The following is a 20,839-nucleotide window of genomic DNA, read 5'->3' as shown; positions in this document are numbered from 1 at the left end:
GATTACTTGCACTGTCAAGGATCCACCTCCTCATCAAAAACAGAAAGTAAATCTAGAATACCGTATATGCAAGTCTCTGATATGGGTTTTTTTTCTCTGGGACTTATTATTAACAAACCTTTTTTTATAACACAGAAATTGTGGCCCAAGCTATTGAGTTTTATTGTCAAGGAAATCTTTCAGTAACACTACAGCAATTCTTTAAAAGGCATGGTACGTGTGTATAAAAGTATCAAAATTATCAAATGATTAGTTAATCAATGTGCTTTAGTGGTGTTGTTAAACAAAACAAACTTTTTACTTTTTCCATTTTTTAATAATGGAAATAAATATTGTTTGTTGGAATGGGAAATAAACATGAAGTTTTTGGTTGGAATGGGAAATCATCCTGCTAAGCCATTCCAGGTCTGGTGGAATCTCTACCACTGAGCTATACTATTATATATGTATATTGTTGTGAAACTGCTCATACAATCTACATTATTTCAAGCATAATTAGATTTTAATAGTTCTGCATTTACATAAAAAAAATAACAATGTAATTTAAAAAACTTGCAACCAACAGATCCTATCAATTAATTGTTTTCAGGAAACGCTTAAAAGGGGAAACAAACTGAAGCTGCAAGACAATGTTTTGGGGTGTTCTTTTTTTGTTTTGATAAATGCCCAGCAAAATAGGTTAGAACTGTAACAGAGGTAATGAGATACATAATGTGACATAACTTTGTTAATTATGTATTACATGTCAGCTTCATTATCTTGAAATAAAGTGGGAAGAGTTTAACTCAAGTTTAACGAATGCATATTATCTCACAGAACCTAGAATATATTACATGTACATGTTTACACAGATAGCAGCCAATCAAAGGTCAGCTTTCTAGATGTTCATAAAATTTAGTGACACTGAAGTACCGTAAACATACCAAAATTAATGTTTTTGAATTAAATAAGATACTTTACAATAATAGTTTGAAACGACTATAAACATAATAAATATACTATATTATTATTAATATGCATGATTTTTAAATGAAATACAGAATTTTCATACTAATTTTTAAATTATATGTGACAGTTACAGTAAAAGTGAAAACAAGGCCCATATAAATTATTTTGCCTGTTTTATATAATTATAATACTCAAAACTTTAAAAATATCTTCACAGAAAGTTGTGACAAAATTTTACATTTTATTTCATTTCCAGTTAATAATTTTTAAAACTAACATATGATGTTTAGAATATTTCTGGAGAAAAAAGAGAAAGAAAAAGCACTTGGTTTATACTGGTTATTTTTTTAATTTTTCAGTTGTGATCTTCATTTTTTTTTGTAGAAATATAAACAAAAAACAACAAAAAGTTAACTGAATTATGAAAAACCCTCAGAGAAATGAAAACCCCCCAAAATGTGACAAAAAACAACAAAGAAAAAAGCCAAAAGAATATAATATAAAACATTAAAAAACAGCATATATAAAGAATAAGAAAGCCATTTCCACTTTATTAAATTTGCCATCTTGATATCTCACACAACATTACATCTGCCCAACAACTAGCCATCATCAGATGTTACTATCTGAGCAACAGATCAAGATAAGATTCCCTTGGAACACCCAGTTGTACCAGAGTTGTGTAAAATCTCCACTCCTAACCTCCCAGACCAACCATGTGGCCTAACTCACAGAGAACTGGCTGTTTCCAATCACACCAGAGTGGAGTGTGATTGAAATTATTCACAAAACATTGTGGCACTCCCGACAGATGTGATATGAATCAGATCTGGTTTCTGTCAGACAGATATGTTCCGTTTTTTCTCTCCTTCCTCTCTTTCTTAGCCAGAGACAGTTAAGATCTTAAGCACATATGAAGTCATTATTTTATTGCTTATGTACTCGTCTATGTACCATTCATGTATTTGACATGTGTGTGTCAGATTAAAATTTATTGCTCTACTGAATTTGCTTACACATACCGGTACCAGCATTACCATCATTTTACATACTTAAGGGATATAAAAATGATGACTCAAACTGGGGTACAAAGAGGTTAACTTGTCATGTTAAGCATCTATTCTCATCCTTAAAGATATTCTCGATTATTCTTGTTTTAGCTCATGTTTCCTAACTATACACTTGTTTAGACTGACTTTACCATTACAAATTCAAAATGATATACCCTAGCAATTTATCTAACCTTACAAGATCACTATAATAAGTTTTATTTTGTATATCAATCAATTATCCCATTCTTTTTAATTCTGTATGTGAAAAAACCCTAAAACAAAACCCCTAGTCCATTCCACCTCCTACAAAAATGTTTTTGTAAATAATTTCAGTTTGGTATGACGTAAAAAGAGTGTTTTGGAAATACAAAAACCATTCTTTTTTGTGCAGTTTAGAAAACAATCGGTTCAGAAATAAATAACCTGCAAAAAATTCATTGTATGAAAAAAAAAAAAAAAGTTCCCTGTGGGAAGGACTATTGTTACATGCTCATTAAGTTTACATGTATAATTAATTCTCATTTTTGCCATAGTCTCAGAGATGAAACTCGCTACATTTTTTCATTAGTAGCAAGGGATCTTTTATATGCATTATCCCAGACAGGACGGCATATACCATATCATTTGATATATACTAGTTGTGGTACACTGGCAGGAATGGGAAATAGCCCAATGGACCCACTGACAGGGATTGATCCTAGACTGACCACATATCAGGTGAGTGCTTTACCACTGGGCTATGCCCCGCCCCTGTGGTGTGACCATGCTGAGGGTAAAACAATTATTACACTAACTATACATATAAGCAAGTAAGTGAGTGCTTTACCACTGGGCTATGCCCCGCCCCTGTGGTGTGACCATGCTGAGGGTAAAACAATTATTACACTAACTATACATATAAGCAAGTAAGTGCCAGGGCTAGCTCTGCCATTTGACAAATTCGCCAATAGCTGAATTTTAAGAATAATTTGGAAATTTTATTTTAGTGAAAAACAAGTGTGTAATAATTAATATTTTGTTGGAAAATAGTTAAGTGTTTTGCATTTTGAGTTTTACATGTATTTATCTGTTTTTGTTATGTAAAGCAGGGACTATATCGTACACATGCATTTACAGTAACGTGGTAATCTATGTCTTGACATTCTTTGTTGGCGAGCCATTAATTGACTCCACAGTGTCTTTTCCATGGCACACAAGAACAAAGAAAATGTAAATAACATGCCACAGAACCAGCTTACCCTTGCCTTGACTGGCAGCTGATACTGACTCGAAAACAGGACCCATAGCCCATAGAAAACGAGGGATGAAAAAAGCCTCTACACTTTCTTTATGTGGTGTTAAAATGGATGTTTGTGTTATAACATGGACATACATCAGCAGCTGTCTTTGTGTTTGGCAGGTCTGCACTCAAAATATTTTTTACCTCTGTCAGTAATTATATTGCTGCAGAATGGAGCATGCACCGATAGGTTTTACTCTCGCTTTTTACAGTAAAGTTTGTTTTATTTAACGACGCCGCTAGAGCACATTGATTTTTTATCTTATCATCGGCTATTGGACGTCAAACATATGGTCATTCTGACACTGTTTTTAGAGGAAACCCGCTGTCGCCACATAGGCTACTCTTTTTACGACAGGCAGCAAGGGATCTTTTATTTGCGCTTCCCACAGACAGGATAGCACAAACCATGGCCTTTGTTGAACCAGTTATGGATCACTGGTCGGTGAAATGGTGGTTTACACCTACCCATTGAGCCTTGCGGAGCACTCACTTTGTGGTTTGGCAGTCGGCACTCAATTAAAAATCCCATGCCTCTGACAGTAATCCGAACCCAGTAGAACCAGCATGCACCGATAGGTTTTACACGACGCTTTTTAGGCCGGTCGCTTTTTACAGAAACTGAAGTTTAAAAAATAAAAAAAAAAAAAAAAAGGTAGACTCTTTTGTCTCCACTGCCAATGAATATAATAATTAAATGCATTTACTTAAATATACACTACAGGGTTTTATCACCTATGTTTCTAGACTCTGATAATGGGCATCATTCCCCACCATTCACCAGAAGCTATGTCATTTTTTATTCCAAATTTTGGAGGAAAAACATTCCAAATCTGAATGTAAATCTCATTTACTTGACAAACTTTCCCTGCCCAATATTGTTTTGTAATGCACAGTAATGTTGATCTATTTATTTGAATAAACACAAATACATCATGTATAGCATTACCTTTTGAATTCTAACTTAGCTTAATAAGTTGTTATTGAAATGAAACTGAAAATTCCCAATTTTTTTTGTAAAATGACACTACAATTCTCAGTGTTAAAGCCATGGGTGTCAAGTCAAATTTTAGAAATAAAATCCTGTTCTATATGCATAACAAGAAGTGATATAATTACTGTATAAATAAAATGTAAAATTTTTAACCATTAACATTGTTGCCATGTTGGGTTTTTTGCTAAAGTCGATAACTTCTAAGACAAATACATTTTTTAAAATTAGTATAAATTATTACAATGTATGTACATGTATAAAATATCAGGAGCAATTATGTTTGTTTTTATGCAATCTAATTAAAATTAGCTCCACTATTACATGTGGATCTAAAGACAGCCAGTTGGAGCTCATGTCCACCAATCAAAACCTTACTTGCAGAATCCTGCCAGTGATTTAAAAATAATTTGAAAACATTCCGAATTATCCTGAGGGTATACGAAATGTTTCGTGTGAATTACGAATGCCTTAAAACATGTTTTATTTTATAAAATAAATAATTTGTAATGTAAAACTGAAGACTGATAACCCACCCCGTACGTATTGGTATGGTTCGCTGTACTGCGGCCACTAAAATAGACTCACCCGATATTTTTAGAATTTGTATGCTCCCAAATAACGTTATAAAAGGCAAAGTGTGATTGGTCAATATTTAAATTATTATTTACAGACGAAATGTTACCTGGACATTGGGGACTACACAGTGTTGTTAGTTTTAAATCACTGGCAAGATTCTGCAAGTAAGGTTTTGATTGGTGGACATGAGCTCCAACTGGCTGTCTTTAGATCCGCATGTAATAGTGGAGCTAATTTTAATTAGATTGGTTTTTATGGATATGTTTGTCCAGGGGTGTGATTAAAAAAACATGTAGGTATCATATTCAAGTAACAAAATATATTGATTTTAATGTGTACATCAGTTATATCAAATATTTTGTATAGCTATTAGAGATATTATTTTATAACAAACATACAGGTACATAAGAATTAAGTAGGGAAAAATCAGTTGCTGGCATTATTTTTCTATTCTGTAAAAAGTATTTAAAATTATCTGAAATCACTTGGAAAATGCATATAGCCACAATAAGTTCCTCATTTACTTATTCTCTTGGGTGGCCCAGTCACACGGTTTTGTTTTTAATGTATTTCGACAGCAGACTCACTTGGTATTCATGTGTGGTCATTACTGTCTCTGTTGATCCCACATACAGTGAAATGTTTAAAAAAGCAACAAAAAAAAACCCACTAGAAAAAGTAACACTTTCATAGGAAACTTAATCACAAAATATAAAAATAAAAAACCCTCACTGTGAATTGAAACCAACAGAAGCTATACTAATTAGATAAAAACAGGTTCTGGCATATTGTGTGACCCTGAACTGTCTTTTGATCTGACCTCTTCAACAGCTGTAAACTGTGTGAAACCTAATGGAAAATTCAGGTACTGTATGTAGATCTGTAAACATTCACTGGTTTTTTTTTTTTTTTTTTTTTTGTTGATGTTGTTTGTTTGTTTTTTTGGTGTTTTTGGGGGGTTGGGTGCAACCCATATGGGGGGCCAACCCACACTATGTATGTAAGTATGATTTTATCAATTTTAATATTGTTTATATATAAAAAAAATTGATTGGTCTTAAAAGGACAACATTGGGATCGATCTCCGTCAGTGGACCCATTAAGCTATTTCTTGTTCCAGCCAGTGCACCACGACTAGTATATACCAAAACAGTCATATGACCTGTAATTTACCAATTGGTTATCTTAAAAAGTCCACAGAAGCTGCTAAAACATTTAATAGTGATATCAGCTTATCTATTACCATATGTGCAGTAAATACATTGTACAATATATCAATATTATCATACATACATATACATATTATATATATACTTTTTTTTTCTTTTCTTTTTTTAATACAGCAACCTGCTGTGGCAATACACTTGCCCACTAAATTAATTTCCCAAAAGTGGCAAAAAGGCTTTGGGGCAACTTCCTCATGTTCCCAAAAGGAAAAAAAGAAAAGCTTTTGGGCAAATTAAGGCTAAATCCACTAGTCCATTGGGTGAGTCCTAATAATTATAATTTCTAGTTGATTCTGAGTGTGAAATATAAAAAAACCCAATGAAATTTAATGGGAAGAAATCTCTGTCTAAATAACAACACCACCTGCAAAGTAGTGGACTTCATGTTTACTAACCTGGCTGGCTAGTAAATGTTCCTATAATTCCACAGGCCTACTGTATTTTATGCTTGCAATGTAGTTCTTCAAAGGAATGTTGCCCAGAATGCTTAGACATGTTTATTTATAAATTATATATTTACACACCTAAATCATAACACAGATGGGGTCATAAATGATGTACTTTACTGCATGCTTTGTACTTGTATAAAAAGAAGTGTTTTATTTAACGACGCACTCAACACATTTTATTTACGGTTATATGGCGTCAGACATATGGTTTAGGACCACACAGGTTTTGAGAGGAAACCTGCTGTCGCCACTACATGGGCTACTCTTCCGATAGGCAGCAAGGGATCTTTTATTTGCGCTTCCCACAGCCAGGATAGCACAAACCATGGCCTTTGTTGAACCAGTTATGGATCACTGGTCAGTGCAAGTGGTTTACACCTACCCATTGAGCCTTGCGGAGCACTCACTCAGGGTTTGGAGTCGGTATCTGGATTAAAAATCCCATGCCTCGACTGGGATCCGAACCCAGTACCTACCAGCCTGTAGACCGATGGCCTGCCACGACGCCACCGAGGCTGGTTTTGTACTTGTATAAATGCTAGGATATAGGATATATACTCTTCAAAAAAAAAAGTAGGGGAACCTGAAATATTAAAACATACCTTTTGACCACACACATTCTAACAAAGAACGTTCAGGTCTGTTTATCAACACATCAAAATACATTCCATAGTTTGCACATGCATCACGCAGTTGCTCCGTACACGTGCATGTGGGGTGTCATTCTCGATTTTGACAATTTCCAGGAAGGTCCATTAATCACTGTGGAACATTATTTCTGTCAATCTTTTTCATTCTGTTGATCATACGGTTGTTATTGTTTTGTTTTTAGTCATTTTTATTATTTGAATTTGTGATTTACCTGAAAAAAACCCGTCAACTTTCAAATTTCACTTTTGACCCCAATCGTCCTTCAAGATCTTTGGTGGTCATAAAACCTACTGTTAATACTGAACTACCGGTTGTAATGTTTGCCCAATTAATTCACTATTATCATATAACCATTCCCCACAGCTAATATACCTTACAATTTTGGCAACTGTAAATTCTTATTAGAGTTCCCCTACTTTTTTTGAAGAGTATATATATATATATATATATATATATATATATATATATATATATATATATATATATATATATACCTGTAAACATGTACAATTTACGTAGCATTCAAAATGCGAGTAATGTTCAACTAAAAGTTGGTAATGTCTTACAGAACACCTTGCATAACTCAAAAAGCAGTAAATGTCAAACAAACATTAGAAGGGAAGTGCTATTTACTTATTCATTGGGCCCATATCACATATGGAGTCCCATAAAAGATTAGCATTTTCTAATAATGGTGATAATGGAGTAAACGTGACCCAAAAAAATGTGTGTGTCATGGAATGCTGAATGTCAAATCACACAAAAAGGAAAGTGTCCTTCTATTAATATTGAAATAGAAAGCCATGCACTCAACTCAAATGGAAGTCAAGTTGCATGTGTGAGAAACGCCAATAAGATCATGTTTATGTAGCTGTTTTAAAAAAGAGTATCGTCATGACTATATTCAACACTTTACTGTGTAACTTGAATATTATACACAGTGAAATACTGCTATGACTATATTCAACACTTACTATGCAACCTGAATAATACACTCATTAGTAAAACATTGACATGACTATATTCAACACCTTATTGTGCAGCCTGAATATTACACAGAGTGAGATACTGCCATGTTTATATTCAACACTTTATATTGTGCAACCTGAATATTACACAGAGTAAGATCCTGCCATGATTATATTCAACACTTTACTGTGCAGACTGAATATTACATAGAGTAAGATACTGCCACGACTATATTCAACACTTTACTGTGCAGCCTGATTCAATGAATATTACACAGAGTAAGATACTGCCACGACTATATTCAACACTTTACTGTGCAGCCTGATTCAATGAATATTACACAGAGTAAGATACTGCCATGATTAGATTCAACACTTTACTGTGCAGCCTGAATATTTATAATTACACAGAGTGAGATACTGCCATGGTTATATTCAACACTTTACTGTGCAGCCTGAATATTACACAGAGTAAGATACTGCCATGGTTATATTCAACACTTTACTGTGCAGCCTGAATATTACACACAGTAATATACTGCCATGGTTATATTCAACACTTTACTGTGCAGCCTGAATATTTATAATTACACAGAGTAAGATACTGCCATGGTTATATTCAACACTTTACTGTGCAGCCTGAATATTACACAGAGTAAAATACTGCCATGGTTATATTCAACACTTTATTCTGCAGCTTGAATATTATACAGAGTGAGATACATGAAGCTTATTTAAAAACACTCAAATGAAGTGTGTGACAGATCAAAGGATTGATCCTTGGACCCTCATCTGACATACCAGATGTTTTTTAATCTTTCAGCCTGTGCTGCATGCAGTATGTCAAATACAAATGTGCATTATAATAATAAAAGATACCTGCTAAATGAAGATATGCAAAAAGAATAATTTTCTTGCCTTCAGGTATATTATTTCACACCCGATACTTGCAAATTAAGAAATATGCAGGTATTAGGCTACACTGAAAGCCATATATTGGATATTGGAACTACATGCAGTCATATAGCCTAGGTGTAACAAAATGAGCTTTGAAAAATATTACATTACAGGGCTCAAAATATGAAGTAAAATATGACCTGATATTTGTTTTGAAAACAGCAGGTCAAAAGAAATATACATACATGTATACTGCAAAGAAAAAAATATGGCCTCCTGGAAATAAAACAGCATGGGGAAGGGGGAAAGTTTGGTATAGTGTGTGAAAAATTAGGACTTCTGAGATGCAGTTTAGAACATTATGGAATTTAAATATAATGGAATCATGAGCTAAACAGCACATGAGAGAATTGTACCATACATCTGTCTTTTAAAAATGACCTGCAATTGGTTTTGATGTTTTAGCAGGTGTTTTGCAGTCTGCTATCTCGGACCCTGGGCACAAGCATAGGAAGGTACCAAGTCCAAGGCCAACTACCTACACATGTTATCCTGCCCCTTTAACACTAGATCCTAAGCTTAGGAATCATTAATTACTGTTTTTATGTTTCATTTCAAACAAGGAACACCTTTATAGATAGAGGGCAGGACGTAGCCCAGTGGTAAAGCATTCGCTTGATGCGCAGTTGGTCCAGGATCAATCCCAGTCAGCGGACCCATTGGGCTATTTCTCGTTCCAGCCAGTGCTCCACAACTGGTGTAACAAAGGCTGTGGTATGTACTATCCTGTCTGTGGGATGGTGCATATAAAAGATCCCTTGCTGCTAATCGAAAAGAATAGCCCATGAAGTGGTGACAGCAGGTTTTCTCTTTCAATATCTATGTGGTCCGTAACCATATGTCTGACGCCATATAACCGTAAATAAAATGTGTTGAGTGTTTCGTTAAATAAAACATTTCCTTCCTTCCTTTATAGATAGAATACTAACAATGTAACATTAACAAATATTAACTTTTAATGTTCTAGGTCCCAATCCACTAAGCCACCATAGCACTAAGATGACCATAAGTATATATGGTAGCTGTGCACGTAAACTGATCTTAGAGCTAAGACAGCTTCGTAGAACAGGGTGCAGGTCCTCTATAGGCATTTGCTTGAGGATTATGCTATCCCACACAGTTCAAAGGCAAATTAATATACCATTTTCTGCCCCCACCTCATTTCTGGCACGTTCCAATGCTTATGGTCTCTCTTGTAGTGCATGCTTTTCATTCATGAAGTTGATACCACACCATGCAGGTGTTCACAATGAAGTCTTACACTACAATCCAATACACCTGATGTTTCCACCACACACGAAACGTGATCTTCACGGAAATCCCCTGATGGCAGTACTTAATGTTTCCATCTTCGTGTTACACTAATCGTCAGCTTTATTTTTCCAGGTGTCACCTACATGTATGCTTTATCCTAATCATCTTGTAAAAAAAAATCTCCAACCAATTTAAGCACTGCCAAACATCCAAAACATGTAACTAAAATTAATTTTGAGAGTGAAAACAACAACAGTTTGAGAAATCCAAACTAAAGTTCATTCAGCATTCTGTTTTTTCTTGGACAACATATTGGCCATGAGGTTCACATCTTGTATGAAAAGCATGAACACTTCATCAGCCAGAATCAGATGTAGGTCAACAAAACATCTTAATGACTGAAAAAAAGAACTAAAGCTGGCTAACTGCAATGTTAATTCAAGACAACTTCAGTAACGCAGGCCAGATGCAAGAGAAAAGTGTCAACCCACATTGTAAAAGAAGACATCTCCAACAGATGTCCATGTAAAACAGAAATTGGCCCATGTTTGCCAAATAAAAAATGGAAAACTACTAAGCTGCTGCATTTGTATTATTGCTGCTTTATTTTAAAAAATGTCACAAATGATAGTGTGTGAGTGTATATGATTTTAAATGCATGTATTTTACACACACATATACAGTAGAATCTCATTGGGTCGAACTCGGAAGGATCGAAAGAAAAAAAGAAATGTTTTATTTAACGACGCACTCAACACATTTTATTTACGGTTATATGGCGTCAGACATATGGTTAAGGACCACACAGATTTTGAGAGGAAACCCGCTGTTGCTACTACATAGACTACTCTTCCGATTAGCAGCAAGGGATCTTTTATTTGCGCTTCCCACAGGCAGGATAGCACAAACCATGGCCTTTGTTGAACCAGTTATGGATCACTGGTCAGTGCAAGTGGTTTACACCTACCCATTGAGCCTTGCGGAGCACTCTCAGGGCTTGGAGTCGGTATCTGGATTAAAAATCCCATGCCTCGACTGGTATCTGAACCCAGTACCTACCAGCCTGTAGACCGATGGCCTACCATGACACCACCGAGGCCGGTCGGAAGGATCGAATATACCACAATGCTTGAACCAAAAATGAAGTCCCGAGTTCGTTTTTCCCCTTTCTTCTTTCTTGCTCCCAGAAATAATTAAAACTAATTACCGACATGTATCAAAACTGAAGTACATGGATATTTGTGTGTGTGTGTGTGTGGTGTGTGTGTGTGTGTGTGTATGTGTGAATAGGTGAGTGGATGAGTTTTTTTAATGCAGTATATGTTTTAAACAATAACATTGTGTACATGTAAACAGTCTGTATATACAGTGTGTGTATATATATATATATATATATATATATATGAAATATAATTAAAATATGTGTACTTCAGTGAGCTCAGGGCACCTCAACCCTGACACTGCCAAATATTTCTGGGGACAATAAAAATTTTAAAAAAGATAAAAAAAAGTTATGAGTTCACTTACACGATGTTGACTGAATGGTTAGGTTGAACTATCCAATAGGTCGAACATTTTCTTGAGCACTAACAAGTTTGAGCCAATGGGATTCAACTGTATATATATAACATATGTATGTACACATGTATGTATATAATAGTAAGCATGCATTGCATATATGTATGCATGTATAAGCAGTTATATATGTATGTATGTGTTGAACCTATGAAACTAAAATATAAATTTGCTAATTCAACCAGTCTAGTCATAATATTTAAACTTTACAATCTGTGCATTATAATCAACAAAAATTAACCCCTTCAAAGTTAAACAGTATGTTTCATCAAGCATTCAGATCCAATGATAACATCTGATCTGAGGATAGAGAAACTGAATCTGCCCAGTCAAACAAGCATGCAGGCGCTAATCTTGCATAAACACCACTTAATTCTTTCTAGGCCAGTACAGATGGATGGGGAGCTTCAAACGAAGCCCGCCACTATGAGCTGGCCATGTAAAACAGTTGCAATATTCAAAGGATGACAAAACTAAGAAGTGGCTAGGATTTTCAATATTGATTTTCGACTGGAAATGATTCTCTTTCAACAAGGGCATGCTTCTGTTGTGTGTTTGAGAAGCAGGCCAGCTACTTGGTAGTGAGACAATGTCAACTCATTACGTGCAGACACAAGTTAAACAACTCTGCCGCTCACACTGGCTTGCTTTTCATTAAAGTATATATATATATATATATATATATATATATATATATATATATATATACATACATACACATATATGTACACGTATACATGTTCTTAACCAAAACAGAAAATGTACATGGCTAAACGTTGATTTTTATACACAATAAAATTTTTTTTATATGTTATTAGACAGCAAAACCAAACTTTGTAAATAAAATTAATAAGAACAGAACACAGGGTTCGACAAATCCACTTTCCCTCGGTTCCGGCTAATGGAAATTATCTACTGTAATACATTAGGGCACTAGCCATAGTTTCTGTGCGGGCTAGTGACTTTCTCAAACATTTGTAAAACAGTCAAACACAACATTATCATAGCACTGAGATTAAGTCTGACCCATACATGTTTCTGCATTAATAAAAGGTATTAACTACTCTAGAACAAAATTTGTTAATCAATAAGGAGTCAATATCATATGACATCAAATGTTTAAAGTACACATGTGTTAACATTTATTTATCATAATTACAACATTCCTGAATTAATTAATTCTATGAACTAATGGTTTGTTTTAATGGTGCAAAATAATTGGATGGAGGAGACAAATGCATCTGATCGAATGCCTGTAAAATGTATACCCAGTACAGCATACTTAAATTAATAAATGGTATCCCACACACAAAACACACACTACAAGAATGAACTGCAAGTTACAAACACTTCAATTATATTTACATGTACTATACAATTGTGTGCTACAAAAAGCTCAGAGCTGAGATGTAAAATTTGCTCAAACAATGAAAATATCTGGAATCTCAGATAGAACATAACAACATGTTTCGATGATTGTTTTGGATTTGAAGGATTTTATCAAAAACTTTAATAATAAACAAGTGCAGGAGCAATGGAATCTTATTTAGTATGTCTTTCCAAATAATTCTAACAGTTCTAACTATGAACAATAATTATTTACTGTAATGCAAAATCTGGTCATTTTTAAATACCATCTCCTTCCCCCAATAAGATGTTGTAAAGCTAAGACTACCCTCCTTGTATTAATTAATTACATGTATCCCCTTGTCACCATCGCCCCCTCCTTTCACTGCGGCGGCGGACAGTGAGGTAATCTGACCAACATTAGTGGGTTTTCATTTGATTTGTTTATTTTGCATTAATATCAATGTTATTTTTTGTTAAAGTAAAAAATCATATAAAAGAAAAACGGGCTTTGACTGCCTAGATTTAATATATAAATAAAAATAACACATAGTTTTGTTAATGTTATATAACTCTCAACAGATACTCCCTCCCATCCCCCATGTTTTGTAACGCTACACATCAACCCCCACACCCTTACAATGTTACATAATTCTTGACAAACATTTTCTCCCATCCCCCATGTTTTGTAACACTACACACCAACCCCCACACCTTACAATGTTACATAATTCTCGACAAACACTCTCTCCCATCCCCATGTTTTGTAACACAACACATCAACCCCCACACCCTTACAATGTTACATAATTCTTGACAAACACTCTCTCCCATCCCCCATGTTTTGTAACAACACATCAACCCCCATACCCTTATAATGTTACATAACTCAACAGATACTCCCCCCCATCCCCCATGTTTTGTAACACTACACATCAACCCCACACCCTTACAATGTTACATAACTGTTGACAAACACTCTCTCCCATCCCTCATATTTTGTAACACTACACATCAACCCCACACCCTTATAATGTTACATAACTGTTGACAAATACTCTCTCCCACCCCTCATATTTTGTAACACTACACATCAACCCCCACACCCATACAATGTTACATAACTGTTGAATGACCCCTTAGTTTATAGCATAAGTTTTTTTCTGCCCGTGTGTGGTACAAGTTACATGTACTGTACATGTAATAAATTCCGAAGATGGATGATGCAGGTTTTGTCATTCCCAGAGGAATGATTTCCAAATCTACATTAACGTGGCAGGAGTTGGCCAGCAATTCTACTTTACAAGGAAATCCACAGATGTCGGTAATTGCACAGTCTTGAAGCAGCCGGATTGTCATTTATTACGGGTCTCAGTGGCACAGCCGCAAAATACAAACCCAATCTAGCAGAAAATTAGATAACACAATATATTTCCAATCAATCTCCAAGTCGAACCGCAGATATACAATCATGAATGTGAACTAAGATTCAATAATTCAAATATGTATGTACATAATAGAAATCCTGAAATTGTTTAAAAAAAAAAAAAAAAATGCTTAGTACAAGTGTAGTTTGCTGTAAATTAATCTAAAAACCAGTCATTGGTTTTTGCATCCTACCAACCAGAATTGCATGTAAATGATGTAGTTATGTTCATTTGGTACAAAAATGAAACAAGACCACCTTTTTTTTAAAAATGTAGTTTCTTTGGAGGGACATACATGTAATATTTATGAGGGAAAGCTGCATGTATGTACATGTAATTTGAATAAATAAATAAAATTGCTTTCTTTTCAGATTTTACAGAAACGTTTAAATGTTAAAACGTATAAATCTGAAAACCATGATATTGGACATTTACATATAGAACTAGTTTTGGTTGTCACGGGGCTCGAAATAGCTGGCTGCGAAAAACAAAAATCAGTCCATTGTTTAGACCTAGCAGGTGAAATAGAAATTAACATGATAAAACACAAAATCGCAGGCCATCTTTCAAGAGACATATTTACATCATTTGTTATTTAGCTTGTGAATCGGTTCTATTTTAATTCCATAATGCTCTAAAATTCATGAATACCTTAGAGGAACTCAGTTTCCACAATATCTCAAACCGTCCCCTCACCCCATGCTGTCCTATTTCCATATATACATGCTGCCTTATTTCAGCAGGACATATATATTTTGGGCTTCTTTTTGTTTTTAATGACATCATGCCATATTTTATTTCCTATTTCTGTCCCTGTTGTCACTCTTCAATATATATTTATTGTACAGTGTGGGAGTGTTTCCAGTAATACAGGGGACAGTTGTTCAAATGTTAGTTTAATCAGTGGTTAAGAAAAATGTTCAAAACCAGATATTAAATGACTACAAAGAACAATTGAACAGATATGTTGAAACCTGACTTAGAACAGCATAATTAAATTGAAATCTTCTTTATATTTATTCAAATATATTTAAAGGAAAAATACCAGGCTAACCCAGGGTTTAACCAACTTGGCTCAGGTATGCATACACAAATTATATTTATAAACATATAATGTATAATTTATAATGCTGTTATTTAATATATATATAAATATTAAATACAATTTATCACAGCACACTACACAGACTTTAGATATAATTTATACATGTACATCTGTGATACCAAAATGTTTTGTGATGTCAATTTTTCAAAAATAAAATTGTCTTTACTTGACAAATGGTTTTAAATCCAATCATCAAGTAACATGAACAGCCCACCAGCATGGAACCATGTTGTCCGATGGTAGCTAGCAGTGTGCAAAGGGTGGGCTTCATGAGACATTTGTGTAATTTACACTTTAGCCAACTGTAAATCAACCCATTTTCAGTGGCAAATTTTTTGCTGTTTTTCCAATCATATCATTGTCAGAAAATCTCATTTTCTTTCCTATTGCATCACCGTATTCAATGCCATGCTTATCCCTTGATGACTGCTAATAAGCCACTGTGCTGTTGGAATATGAACACCACAATGGGAAATTGCCCTTTGTTTTAATACATGTGCAAAGAATGGAATCCGTGACAATGTCTTCGACAAACTAAAGCAGTACTTAAGGGATCAACCCCGAAGTGGTTGAACACCAGTAATGATCATTCGCCAGTAATGATGAAATCCAACCACACACTTCTGCCACAGGTTCCAATCTGCAACTTTGACTGCTCAGACCATTCCTGGACTTCATTGGCTATTGTCATCAACTGTTCGTCACTGGCTCTGATATTACAGCATTGTACTAACCGCTGTTCGGTACCAACTTTCATCTCAAATGGTGCAAATAGCATCTATTCTCAACCATTTGTGACACCCAATAGCTGATGGCAGTTTATCTCCAATTGGAAATGTGCACTCTTGTTTCCTTCAGCATCATGCGGTCAAATTTCTGTGTATTAGTGTTACACCCAAAACTGTGTCTTTAAAGCTAGTTAGTTAGGACGTGGTGGAGTTATGACTTTGGGACAAATCACGGCAACCCAAAGGACTAAGTTAGTGGTCATTGACAGAAACCTCAACATGACCAGATCCTGCAGCATAACATTTGGGATACACTAACTGAACCAAAACAATGTGGATATGTTGCCAGTTAAATCGCTGGATGTCACCCTACTTTTATATGTTCGATAATTGTGACAGAGACTTTCCTGTAAATGAAACACCAGGAAAGGCGAGTAATCACTCCCACTCCCCTCTATTTGGCTCAAATGTTTTAGAAGAGTGATAAACTGATCGTGTATAATAAATAATTTAATACATTTTATTTGAAAGTTCATGTAACTGCTCGTCTAACATCCTCACCTCAGGAGAGTGATCTTCAGCTCACCTTGATTTTGCTCAGGTCGAAGATTGAAACACCATCCCACAAGTCTGCATGTGCCATGTGATTGGTTAGATATATGCAATGCTGGTGCATTGATTGCATTGACACACATGGTGAAGTGTGATTCGGCATTCTTGGTGTATGCCATCAGGGCTTTTAGAATTTTTACAAAAACCAATAGCCATGGGATCAATGATTTTAAACATTTACTAGCCACAATTAAAAATTCACTAGCCCTACTTTACTTAATACAATTTTACTAATACTAATAATCAATATGTTATCTAAAGATGGAGATAGCGATTAAAAACACTAAGATTTGGGGGTGAGGTTGGGGACAGGATATTCATATTTACAAAATAGACTTAAATGCAGCATTTGACAACTTTTTTTCGCTAGCCATCGTGCATGGCAATAGTAGTTATTTACTAGCCCAACACTGAATATCACTAGCCATGGGAGTGGGGCTACCATAATCTAGAAGCCATGACTGTATGCACTCTAATTTGACTAATTTATGTAATTTTTCCTAAGTATTCTCATTAGTTTCATTCGATGTATTGCCAGAATCAACTTTTGCTTATAAAATTTAAAAAACCCACATTTTATAATTAGTGCCAAATGAATTAACATCCATGCAATATTTATGACCGAATTTAAAATTGTCATCATGATCACTGGCTTAATATAAATAAATAGCAAAAACATTCAGATTTCTTTTTGAAAATAAATATATAAAAATATCACAATTTGTTTTTCTTCCCACAAACCTAAAGAGGCCCAATGTTACAAAGTGGTCTAAGAGGTCTTGTTTCATCATCGCCTGCCTCATCATGATAACTGCAATACCAAACCCATACCTCAAAATGATCTCAACAGATATCAAACAATAAAACTGTTATTTTACTTGCCCCAAGAACTGAATAAAAAGCTTGGCATCTGTCCAAGATCTTGTGGTGTCAGAACAACAAACTAGTTTTAATTCTAAAAGCTAAATTAACTACAACCATTTTGAGATTAAATGGTAAATCTATCTCCACATCCGCCAAAATAGAATTTCTGCTGTGATTTCTGAATGGCTAGAACAATGGCTGTTTGTTATGGATACAATGTATTCATACTGTTTAGTCTGTAATAAAATAGCGACATATATACATGTACATGAACATAAAAACAGACAAACAATGTATTGTTTGTAGTTATGAAAGGAAAGGAAAATTAGCTTAGCACATTTTAAACACTGGGTAGTTGGCATCTACTGTAAGATTACTTTTGAATTTGTCTAGATGGTGAGACAGGGCTTCTTACATCCATGTATATTGTTATGCTGTGACCACTTCCCCCTTCAAAATTAAATAATGCTTGTCAACACCCCACCTCAACTAACCATAACAGAATTTCTGTTTTTAGTCTAGTTTCAGTGGGAGTCAGTTGTTGTTTAGTTGGTATTCGTATGTATACACGTGTATTCAACTATTCACTCGTCATTTTCATCGAAATGGAAATATTTTATTTTCAAAAATCTTTATTAGCAATATTTCTAGTCAAATGAAAATTGATTGGCAACTACTGTTTATTGTTTCAAATTTGAGTACCTTTCTCTGGAATTTAAATAGCTAATTGTGATGCAATACTGAACAAAATATTCCCTGTTGAATATCTGAATACCATTTTCAGACTGAACACTAGTTCTGTGCTTTATAGCAGTACTTACAACATTGGCCAGCCTACAACAGTACTTACAACATTGGCCAGCCTACAACAGTACTTACAACATTGGCCAGCCTACAACAGTACTTACAACATTGGCCAGCCTACAACAGTACTTACAACATTGGCCAGACTACAACAGACTACAACAACTTTTGCAGGGAGTACTTACAACATTTAAGCAAACATTGGCCAGTACAACAAAGACATTGACATGAAGATTTGTGATCAACTTTTTCACACATAAATATTTTCACAAAAATGAGGTTAAAATGAGTAAAGATTTTAAGATGGAAGTTAACTAGTCCAATGTATATGATCTGCCATCAAACTATAGATCTGTTAAGCGGTCTATCACATCACATCCGTTTCAGAAGTTTTTTATCATTTTTTATCATCCATCTAAAAATATGACAACAGCGCGCTTGCTGCTGGTTGTTTGAAAAGAGGCTGCTTTAAAACACAATGCGGCCTGCCCCAGTGTTTGAAGATCAGTATACTGAATCTGTGATTGTTCAATGTGTGTTATTGAAAACTTCTTTTTGTCAGTATGTGTAAGCTTCACTCAATAATTTTAGAACTATGGAACTGAAAACACCTATTAAGTGACTTGGAGCTTATGAGGTGAATGGTTTATCACTCGCCTGCGTTTTCAAATGTAAAGGATTATGTTAAGGATCAAAATGACTGGCTGGTTGCATATTACTTTATGAATAAAAATAAGAATTGTTTTGAAAACATTACGTAACTGGACAAACACTTCTTCCATCCCAAATAACGGCTCCCACAATATACTCCCACCTCACCCCAAGTACCATATTGCATAGCCCGAGTACTCTGCCATTCGAGAGCTAGACGGACATCTCAATGGCTATGATCGCTCTCTCAGCAAGAGATAACTAAATTGCTGCCTACCACAGGGTAGGCAATGATTTCCAATTTAATACAACAATAACCCCATGTTTGACGTTAAATATTTCATATAGTAACCACTAGTACACACACAGGAAGAAACCTGTCAGCACCTATGTGTTTAACCAGAGAATTAGTCGAATCTCTTCCTGTAGTGTGGGGGGTGGAACGTAGCTCAGTGGTACAGCGCTCACCTGATGCGAGATCAATCTAAGATTGATCCCTGTTGGTGGGGCCATTGGGCTATTTCTCATTCCAGCCAGTGCTCCACAACTGGTGAAACAAAGGCTGTGGTATGTACTATCCTGTTTGTGGGATGGTGCATATAAAAGATCCCTTGCTGTTAATCGAAAAGAATATTTTGCCTACAAATTCAATGTTTTATGATAGATTATCTCTGGTCAAGAGAGCAGATCCAAACTGTCCAAATGTCTGTCTAGTTCTGAATGACATAGTACTCTGACTACATAACAGTCACACCCAGCTGACAGGACTTCACCCAGTGCCACCAGCACTTGCTTCCAGAACATAGTGAAATGTAGGTACAAGTATCATTTAGTATGTTTTTAATTTAGTTTGCTTCTTATTTTTTTATCTGGTTGATCAACCTTATAGGGCCCCCAACAGTTTTGTTTATTAACACCCTATGTTGCGTTCCTGAGATTTGCAGGCAAGTCGCAATCCGAATCTGCCTTTAGTCGGGCAAAACAAATTCAAGTAAAATCGTGGCTACTGATCATAACAAACAGTTGGTTTCTAGCACAGATTAGTGGACAGTTGGGGTCAATGGGTCATGCTATAGCACACTTGATCTTCTGGACAGGAAAACTGCACCAACGATGCGACGTTTCGTTTTGCTACGAAAAAAAAAAGTTAGCATGCGAATTAAACATTTACGATTATACTCACCATGAAGTAGTGCACATAGTGATAACACTGCAGCCAAAACCCTCATATTTTATTAAATATGCACGACATAAGTCCGTTTGGTAGTACTCCGTGTTTACACAAACATTCAGGTCAAAGTTGTATAACATATATAGCTTCTGCAGTGCCGAGCCACTCACTCACTCTGTGGCTTCCGGGAGGTCATAACAC

At 35.1% G+C, this 20,839-nt stretch overlaps 1 protein-coding gene across 1 annotated transcript in view; it reads right to left on the bottom strand.

The window, feature by feature from the left end:
* The window catches only part of LOC121380544 (low-density lipoprotein receptor-related protein 4-like), a 111,969-nt gene extending 91,221 nt beyond the window's left edge, over window positions 1-20,748 (bottom strand). Inside the window, exon 1 of the mRNA XM_041509398.1 lies at window positions 20,651-20,748. Coding sequence (XP_041365332.1) covers window positions 20,651-20,696 — 46 coding nt within the window. The 5' untranslated portion in view covers window positions 20,697-20,748. The remainder of the gene's footprint in view (window positions 1-20,650) is intronic.
* Window positions 20,749-20,839: the final 91 nt, after the last annotated feature.

The sequence above is a fragment of the Gigantopelta aegis genome, chromosome 9 (assembly GCF_016097555.1).
Source record: "Gigantopelta aegis isolate Gae_Host chromosome 9, Gae_host_genome, whole genome shotgun sequence".
NCBI lineage: Eukaryota > Metazoa > Mollusca > Gastropoda > Neomphalida > Peltospiridae > Gigantopelta > Gigantopelta aegis.
The sequence above is the reverse complement of the archived record's forward strand: the minus strand, read 5'-3'. Positions and strand labels throughout refer to the sequence as shown.